This window comes from Macaca fascicularis, chromosome 14 (genome assembly GCF_037993035.2).
Source record: "Macaca fascicularis isolate 582-1 chromosome 14, T2T-MFA8v1.1".
In the NCBI taxonomy this organism is placed as follows: domain Eukaryota; kingdom Metazoa; phylum Chordata; class Mammalia; order Primates; family Cercopithecidae; genus Macaca; species Macaca fascicularis.
The window spans coordinates 117,891,390-117,900,751 of NC_088388.1; the positions used below are offsets into that span (position 1 = coordinate 117,891,390).

General features: G+C 53.2%; 1 protein-coding gene across 13 annotated transcripts; it reads right to left on the reverse strand.

Annotated features, from left to right (window-relative positions):
* Window positions 1-1,002: 1,002 nt before the first annotated feature.
* On the reverse strand, window positions 1,003-7,523 carry SLC37A4 (solute carrier family 37 member 4). 13 transcript variants are annotated; one of them, XM_045370016.2, is made up of 10 exons: window positions 7,475-7,523; window positions 5,903-6,245; window positions 4,862-5,094; window positions 4,296-4,539; window positions 3,589-3,747; window positions 3,255-3,340; window positions 2,620-2,733; window positions 2,343-2,408; window positions 1,841-1,979; window positions 1,003-1,728 (listed from the first exon to the last, which is right to left on the reverse strand). In XM_045370016.2, the coding sequence occupies exons 2-10, from the start codon at window positions 6,048-6,050 to the stop codon at window positions 1,562-1,564; spliced, it is 1,356 nt and encodes a 451-aa protein (XP_045225951.2). In that variant the 5' UTR covers window positions 6,051-6,245; window positions 7,475-7,523; the 3' UTR covers window positions 1,003-1,561. The 13 variants fall into 13 exon arrangements, 8 of the variants coding, with proteins under 8 accessions (XP_045225951.2, XP_045225953.2, XP_045225950.2 ...); XM_045370018.2 differs by having other exon boundaries at window positions 6,908-7,523; XM_045370015.2 differs by having other exon boundaries at window positions 6,846-7,523.
* Between the last annotated feature and the right edge of the window lie 1,839 nt (window positions 7,524-9,362).

Sequence of the window (9,362 nt, forward strand, 5' to 3'; positions counted from 1 at the left end):
TGTTTGCTCTCTATCTTAATCGATGGTTTTGGGGGAAAGGTAAAGGAAGGGAGACAAAAATGGTGAGGGAATTCTGGGAAGATGATTATGTTCTAGTAAAAAACATAACAAATATGTGTTCATTAAATAAATGAATATAAGATTTTGAAGCATGAGCACTGGATCTAGTCCCAGAATTGCTGCTGATTTCCTGGGGTCCTGGGGTGGTGGTGGCCGTGGTGGTGGCTGTTATAATGATGATGATAGGCCGGGCGCGGTGGCTCAAGCCTGTAATCCCAGCACTCTGGGAGGCCGAGACGGGCGGATCACGAGGTCAGGAGATCAAGACCATCCTGGCTAATACAGTGAAACCCCGTCTCTACTAAAAAAGTACAAAAAAACTAGCCGGGCGAGGTGGCGAGCGCCTCTAGTCCCAGCTACTCCAGAGGCTGAGGCAGGAGAATGGTGTGAACCGGGGAGGCGGAGCTTGCAGTGAGCCGAGATTGCGCCACTGCACTCCAGCCTGGGCGACAGAGCGAGACTCCGTCTCAAAAAAATAAATAAATAAAAATAAATGATGATGATGATGGAACATATATCAAGCACTTACAGTCAGGCATTCCTGCTTTATCTCACTTGATCTTCACCCTAAGTCCAGGGGGTACGTTCTGTTACAGATTTAGCAGACTTTCTGCCTCAAAGTTTCCAAGCTAGTTACTGACAGTATGGGTTTGAACCTAGGCTTTCTGACTACACACTCAGTAAACCACTGTTACACTTCCTCCCTCCATCAAGTTATTTCACCTGTCCACAACCCAATAGCTTTATCTCTAAAATAGTCATTGAACTATTCAATGTTCAGGTGAAGGCAGAGGAGGCATGAGCTTTAAAGGAGTCCATCTACACTTCAGCTTCCCGATTCCAGGGAAATGAAGTCTTTCCCTTTTGGGGTGGCAAGAGCAGGTATCAACAGTATTTCCCAAGGAAGCTGTCTCACTTTGAAAAAATGAATCACTGACAGTGTTCAGTATCAAATCTAGTTTTAATCTCCTATAACAAGTCATCTTTTCTTCCCACCTATACCCAACTGCGCCTAGTGGTACAGTGAGAGTGATAGCCGCCTCTCTTTCCCTGGAGTCTGAGGTATTGGCAACAGCTGTCGCCCACTGCTGAGAGGACTTAGGGCCCAGCAGAAGTCAAGGGCCATTAGTGCCCTGCAGCTGCAGGGATAGCCTCACTTCAGGTGGGGATGGGGTAGGATGGGGACAGGATGGGGCCTAGGAAAAGAAGAAGGGTACAGGAGGCTTCCTGACTGCAGAAGTTTTCTGTTTGTCTGAAGGCAGGAAATAGGAGCTAATGGAGTCTAAGGCCAAAGGTTATCTTTTAAATAGAGCATAGGACCGGGGAAACTGGGACCTCACTAGCCACTGATAGCTTCCAGCGCCACCTGGGTGAGGGAAAAGGCGCAGAAATGGAAAGTGAAAGGTTCAGGGCTAGCCAAGCAGGCCCCGCCTTTTCTCCCCCCCAACAGCGTGCAGGGGGAAGGCCATCGTGGGATGGTGCTCTGGAACCTGGACTCTCTTCACTCAGCCTTCTTGGACACTCGGCCCATCTTGGTGCGGATGTTTCGTAGGAGGAAGAAGGCAGCTGTGCTGGCTGCACAAATCACTTCAGCCACCCAGAAGGCTGTGCTCCAGCTGTAGTGCTTGGCAATGGTGCTGAAGGGCAGCCCAGCCAGAAAGCCGCCCACTGTCAGGAAGAAGGGGATGAACCTAAGCCAGTGGTGCTAGCTCCAGCTTCTCACTGGTTTATATGCAAAGCATGGGTCGGGGTGAGGGAGACTCTAGAAAGTAACACTTACCATTGGCCATGAGTCCCACAATGGCGTGGGAGGTGCCACACAAGTTGGGAGGGGCACTCTCGTTGGCTATGACTCCAAACAGGGCAATGGGACCATACGAGGAGAAACCAAATACAGCTCCCAATACCAGGATCCAGAGCTGCCAAGGGCAGAGTGGAGTGGCATTCAGAGTTGGAAAGCTGACCTGCCTGCCCACCGCTGCCAAAGCGAGGAAGGAGGCTTGGTCCCCAGGAACAAACGGGAGTCATAAACGGACAGTAAGTAAGTGACCCTTTTCCTCCCACTCCCCAACACAATTGACAGTACAGAGCTAGAGTAGCAGATGCCACATTGAGCAAACCCTGGGACCTAGGTGGGCAAGGAAAGGAGGTACAGAAGTCATCCCTCCGAGCTAGAGGCTGTCCTCAGGATTCACACAGATTGGACTGGCTAGGGGTAAGGCAAAGGGGTAGGACAAAGGTAAGACAGACCAGGAGAACCACCAGAGATATCTTTAAGGCACCTCATGTTCTGTAAAGCCTGTGAGCTCTGCGAGAGGGTGAAGAGCCGGAGTCCAGAAAGCAACGTCCTAGAGGAGCACAGGGAAGAAAAGAAAACCAGGCCCAGAGTGGAGGAGGAGAACCCAGACACAGAGAGGAACGGTCCAATCAGAACTGAAAAGGGAATCTGAGAGGCAAAGAAAAGATTGGCCCAGGCTACAGCCAGGAGAGGAAGAGAGAGTCAGTGGCCCTTGCCTTCTCTCCTTGTGCCCTGCTGTGAGCCAGGCCTTTCTTAATTACCTTGGGGGAGTCACTGGTCACTGTTACCCGGAAGAGGTACATGGTCACTGTCATGCCAGCCATCATGAACAGCAACAGGCCATGGCGAGGGTTCCCGTAGATGGACAGTCCCGCCTATGGATACAGTCCCGGCAATGTCACACCCTCAGAACAGGGCAGAGAACCCCCATCCCTGGACTCTGATACAGCAGGGACTCTGCTGACAGGTCTTTGGCAATCCCACCTCAGTTCTTGGCCCTGGGCAGCTCTGGGAGGCCCTGGGACCTGCTCATTACATTCTGAGGCCAAACTCCACAACATCCCTTCCTCCCCCATGGGGCAGGTCTAGGACACGTGCTGGGGAGTGCACCTAGTCTGTTCCCAGCCCGTTTTCCTGGGGCTGTGGAGAAACCTATAGCTAAGTTAAGAAATATTCTGGCTATCCTTCACATCAGTTAAAATTCTCCCAAGAGCCTTACCTCCACAACTGTAGGAAAGCTAAGACCAGCCCGGAATCGCTCCCTCCTCACCCGGTCTAAACCAGCAGATGCCAACCTGCCTGTGCCCTGGGACTCCCATCTCTCCAGTGCCTGTCTCAGCCATGCTGTGAAGACTGAAAGGGACCCTCCTCCTTCCTGTCCCTTCTGCCCACTCACCTTTGCCATGGCCCGGTCTGACAGGTAGCCAGCTGCGATGCTGCCTACAAGGCCCCCAACTTCCAGGGCACTCATGTAGGAGCTACCTGCAGTGGGGAGTTGTGGTAGGAAGAGGGAAGGGAAGGGTGGGAGGGTGTTACACATTGGGGTTGTCCCACAGTGGCTTAAACCTGGAGAGGTACAGGGTTCCCATGGGTGACTGGCCATAGCTGCCTGAGTAGTGCCCGGCCTCAAAGAACAAATAAAGAGGATAAAGGGAAGCAAGGCCTGAATTTCCATCCCCTGCATTGGTTCCTGCTCCTTATGCCCACCCTTGTCCCCATGCTCATCTTACCTACAAGGGCTGACTGTCCTTTCTCCTGGATAAGGAAGAACTGGCCCCAGTCAGTACAGCAGGTCTTTACTCCAAACACCACAAGGTAACCAGTGGAGAGCACCCACAGGTAAGGGGATAGCAGCAGCTGCTGTAGGGTGCTCTCCTCCTTCAAGGAGCCTGGAGGTAGGAAGAGGCTGGGTGTCAGGCTCGGCTCTGACTGCTCTCCCCAACCTGAGCCCCCAACATTCATTAACCAGCTACAGGGGCAGAGTCCATCTGCACAGCCAGGATCAACGTGAAGGGTATTCCCTCCCCCCACTGCTCTCCTCTCCCCTTCTCCTCTGCAAGCTCAATGAATGAAAGAGAAACAGGACCAGGGAGGACCAAGCCACTTAAGGACCAAGCTCAATGAATGAAAGACAAACAGGATCAAACAGGCCTAAACCACTAAAGCTCATGATTCTATCTATCCAGGACAGGGAAGTCTGTGCTGTTGTGAGGAAAGGCCAGAAAATAACATGAGTCACAGCTCTTGCTGGCTCTGCCACTTGTCCAGTATTTAACTGCCTCTTGGGATGGAGTTTTGCTCACTCCCCATGCAGCCTTCGTTACCACTCCTTCCCCCACATCCACTGACTAGCATAGGACCAGGCAAACGCCTAGTCTTCAACAAAAATCTGCCTGCTGAATGAGTGCCCCAGTGGTTGGCTTGGGTGGGGGCTTACCCTTCTTGCCCTTAGAGGGTGTGGGGTCCAGGTTGCGGAGTCCGACATCAGCAGGTTCATTGTGGATGAGCAGAAGACAGAGGAAGGAGACAACCACACACAGTGCCCCAGACAGGGCCAGCGTGCTGCGCCAGCTGTAGCTCTGGGCGAGGACGGTTGCCAGGATAGGGCCCAGCCCTCCAGCCAGGTTCATGCTGGTTGACAGGATGGCCCACCAAGTGCCAAACTGAGATGGCTCAAACCACTGTGGGGCAGAGAGCAACAACATAGGTGCCCAGCCTACTGCCCATGTTGAGGGTGGGGTCAGGTGGGGCAGCCCTAGAAGCTCACATTACAGGGAAGAGGGAGAGGGCGCTTCTGTTTGGCAGGGCAGTTCCCTCCTCTGCCACCTGATCCCACCACTCTCAGCCTCCTAAAATATCTTGACAAGCAATAGGAGCTGGCCAGGAACTGCTCAGGAACCTGCTCTGGGTTGGGTATGGAGGTGGTGGGTAAGAAGGGGCGCTCCCACATGCTCTTTAGGCATCCTCTATGACAATCCAAACAGGCTCTTTGGAAACACTCACCTTCCTCAGGACCTTCCCACATGGGGGCCAGCCCAGCCCCTGGGCCAGGCCATTAAGGAACCAGAGGGCAGCAAAGACAGGTACTGTGGAGCTCCAGGAAAAGAATATGTTGACCAGGCCAACCAGGAGCAGCCCAGAAGAGAAGAGCCAGCGAGCACTCATCTGGTCAGACAGCACTCCACTGACAAACTTGCTGATAGCATAAGCTGCTGACTGGCTGCTGGTGATGAGCCCTGCAGGGGAGGGGAGCAGGGAACAGTACACTTAGGGGTTAGGGACCAGGGGAGAAACACGGGAGCAATGGAAGAAGGCATGGGGTCAGGTGTGTAGGGGTGCCCAGTGGGGTGAGACAGGTTACTTCCCAGAGGAACAGGAGGAGCCTGCGCTGCAATCGGACACTCACACATGGGGCCCTACTACTTCTGCCACTTCTCCTGCCTCACCATCAGCACTAGCCCCAGACTGACCCATGATTCTCAGCTACAGTTGTCAGGGAACAAAAAGGGAGCAGGACATGGCAGCTCCCCATCCCTGGGATTTGCATATGGGATTTCCCACCTCACCCTGGATGCCAACCCCGGGCCTCTAGCAGTTCTGTTGCTCCACCACCCAACATGGGGCGAAGGGCTCAGGATTGGAGTCAGGGACCCTGTCCCTCCTGAAGGGTAGCATGCCAGGCCACATGAAGTCATTGTGCCAACTTTTTAGTTTCCAGTGCTCACAGTGTCAGTAGCCAGCACTCACCCTGAAGCCTCCACATGCACCCAAACAGATGTGAAAACCATGCTCAGAAGCCCCCAGACACTCTCAGAATAAACAGTGCCTCCAGGGGCATGCGCACACACATCCACACACATCAAATAAGCAGCCCTCCTTAGCCCTGCATGCACCCACATCCATGGATCTCAGAGCCTCTTTTTCTGGCACCTGGCCTCTACTGCACAGACACTCCACCCACACGACATGCCCGTACACAAACACCCAGTGTGTCCTGCTGGTTTTGTGTCCCCAGGCCCACCACCCTGCTGTTTCAGGGCTCACCCAAATCATCCTTGTCCAAAGGGATCTCTTCCACCAATGATGGCATGACAAAGGAGAAGGTCTTGCGATTGAAGTAATACAGGCTGTAGCCCCCAAACATGGCCGAGAAGATCACAGTGCGATAATAGCCATAGCCCTGGGCTGCCATGGTAGAAAAGAGCAGGCCCTACCAGCCAAGACGCACAGCCTTTGACCACAGCTCCTGCTTGCCACTCTCACAGTTCCCAGATCTGCTGAGTTGGATTTTTTCTGCTCCCTCCTCCACCCAGCCTCCCAGGCTCCCTTTATAGCCACCTCCTGGACAATCATTAAGCCTGGGGAGGCTCCTAGGGGACCCAGTGTCCTGAGGGAAACAAGAAAACAAGAGATTACTGATCACCAAACTGCAGGGGGTGGAGGAGGTCCCAGAAGGAGGCATGCCTGTGAGCCAGGCCAGCACCCTGTGTCCCCAGGATTTCTGCCTTTACCTCCTCTATCATGTCTGCTTGCCTGTGAAACCAGCTTTGATTAAAGGTTCAACCTAATTACTTTTGTCTGCATGAGCCCAGGGGAGGCGGGGGGGGGGATGAGCAGAGATGCCCTCTCTAGCCCTGCTCCCTCAGTCACAGAACCTTCTCATTCATTCATGGAAGGTTTATTAACTTACTAGTTGACAGACACTGCACTTGGCACTAGGTTAGTTTCTACACCCACTCACCACCACCCCAGCAAAACACAAAGTCAGACACACACCCCGTCTACCCCACTTCTAAGCCTTCTAGAGAGGGCCTCAACCCATGGAACTCTCAATCCTTAGCACATAATAGATGTAATTGTTTCCTACAGTTGCCCCCTGTAATTCTAAGCAAAGGGGACCTCCCCAGTTCAGGTCCCACGGTGTCACACAGAAAGCCCTGCTAAGCTCTGATGGGGCCCCACAGAGCTACCTCTGGATCCCCATTACCCTGCGACGTCAGTCTGGGCTTCCTTTGGGCTGGCTGGGGGCTGCAGGGTCTGGTTTCCAACCTGGGGGACGTTGGCAGGGGCCGCAAGCAGAGGGACTGGGCAGCCCGTGGGCGGGAAGGTGCACAACAGTCCCGCCCAGGGACCCGGCAACATGCCCCGGCTTTTCCGCTCAATTGGTAAAGCAACTGGAGCAGAAGGCGTAGGCGCACGCGGAGCGAGGGACCGCACGTATTCCCCCGGAGGCCCCGCGCTTCCGGCACCCAGAGGCTCAGCCTGGTAGGGGAGGGCCAGGCGGCGGGCGGGGGAGGAGGAGAGGCGGCGGGCTCCTGGCACCTGCCCAGCCCCGTGTCCTCACGCTACTCAGGACACGCGATTGTGCGGCTGGAAACCACGGGGCCGGGGGTGCAGGAGCTGGAGAGGTGCGGAGACCACAGGACTGGCGCCATAGAAAGGGGTCTTGTGCTGGTCAGGGGCAGCGTCTCGGTGCCCCCAAGACCCATGAATTGTCTCCGGAACTGCAGGAACAGCTCCGGGTCGTACAGGAAGTTGGGGTTAGCCAACAATGGATCCCCAAGACCTGAGAGCCCCGCCCTCAGGTGACGCCCCTCCCCCGCATACCGCCCCTACCTGAACAGAGGCAGGAGCCCGAATAGGACGGGGCGGAGCCAGCGAAGGCTGCGCATGCGCGACGAGCGGGGGCGTGGTCTTCTCCTGCTTCTTCGCTTGCCGCCAAGTGGAGTTCTCCGCGCCACATGCCGGGGACATCGACTTACTCCCTTCCGCCGGTCACGCTGCTCCTTGGACCAGCACAGCGCCCCTTAGGGGTTGAGCACGGCATGTCCAATTCTTAAGTGGTTGCATTCAGCAAACCATGTTTTTAGTGAGTGCCCTCCTCTACAAAACACATGGAACACTGAGGTGGATAATCATTGTTCCCAAGTTGCTCACAGTCTGGGAAAGGTGTTGTAAGATAACACAGCATTTTTTTTCTTTCCTTTTTTTTTTTTTTTTTTTTGAAACGGAGTCTCGCTTTGTCGTCCAGGCTGGAGTGCAGTGGCACGATCTCAGCTCACTGCAAGCTCCGCCTCCCAGGTTCACGCCATTCTCCTGCCTCAGGCTTCCGAGTAGCTGGGACTACAGGCGCCCACCACCACGCCAGACTAATTTATTGTATTTTTGGTGGAGACGGGGTTTCACCGTGTTAGCCAGGATGGTCTCGATCTTCTGACCTCGTGATCCACCCGCCTTGGCCTCCCAAAGTGTTGGGATTACGGGCGTGAGCCACCGCGCCCGGCCCACAATTTGGAATTTTAACTTGTGGTTTGATCGTTGGGGACAGAGACGGGGCCCAGAGTAAATATCAAATTCTAGTCCCAGACCCACAGCATTCTAACAGTGTGACCTTGGTTAATTACTATGAGCCCCGGTTTCCTACCAGCCTGGTAGGTCATTGCAAAGACTCGACAGATGATTTAGATAAGAGCTCAGAAATTCTGTAAGAGTTCTCAACAACAGTGGTTTTCACTGATCCCAGGTAAGAGTTGTGAGGAGTAACAGTAGTGATGCTATTTTACAACAATGATGACAAAGCAAATGTTAACCCTGCCCATAGCTTCAACAGAAGATAACATAGCCTAACAAAGTCCCCAACAGTCCCAATCAGCCAGCGCTTCCCAACCCCTCCCCAATATAAAAGCCTCAGCTTGTAAGCGATCAGGGTCTCAGCCAGACTCCTGACTGGAACCCCTCGCAGGCTTATTCCTGTGAATAATCCTGTTTGGCCGTTAAGTTGCCTCCTGTCTCTCGCTCTCTTCCCTTATATCTTCCTAACAAGAGTGACTGAAGGAATTTTAAGTGTTCCAAAATTGAGAGCAAAGATCTTTTACTCTAGAGAAGGTGGTCGGAGAAGGGAGGAGGAGGAGATGAGATAAAATAGGATGACAGGCCGGACGTGATGGCTCATGCTTGTAATCCCAGCACTTTGGGAGGCCAACGCAGGCAGATCACTTGAGGTCAGGAGTTTGAAACCAGCCTGGCCAACATGGTGAAACCCTGTCTCTACTAAAAATACCAAAATTAGCCAGGCTTGGTGCTGCACGTCTGAAATCCCAGTTACTGGGGAGGCTGAGGCAGGAGAATTGCTTGGACCTGGGAAGCAGAGGTTGCAGTGAGCTGAGATCGTGCCACTGCACTCCAGCCTGGGCGACAGAGCGAGACCCTGTCCAAAAAAAAAAAAAAAAAAAAGAATGGCAATGTCACTGAACTTCGTTAATTCAAAACTGAGCAGGAGCCTAGTTTGTACCAGGCACTGTGCTTTCAGCCAGGTAGATCAGAGGACCAGGAAACAGTGTCTCCAAAAGCAAACCAGAACAGATTCTTTCTTTACCTAATAGAGGAGTACAGAGCCATCAAGTTTTTCTCCCCTTTTATTTTTAAGATTAACATACACATAATAAAATACAAAAAGTGCAGGAATCTTACATGTACAACTTAATAATTTTTTACATATATTAAT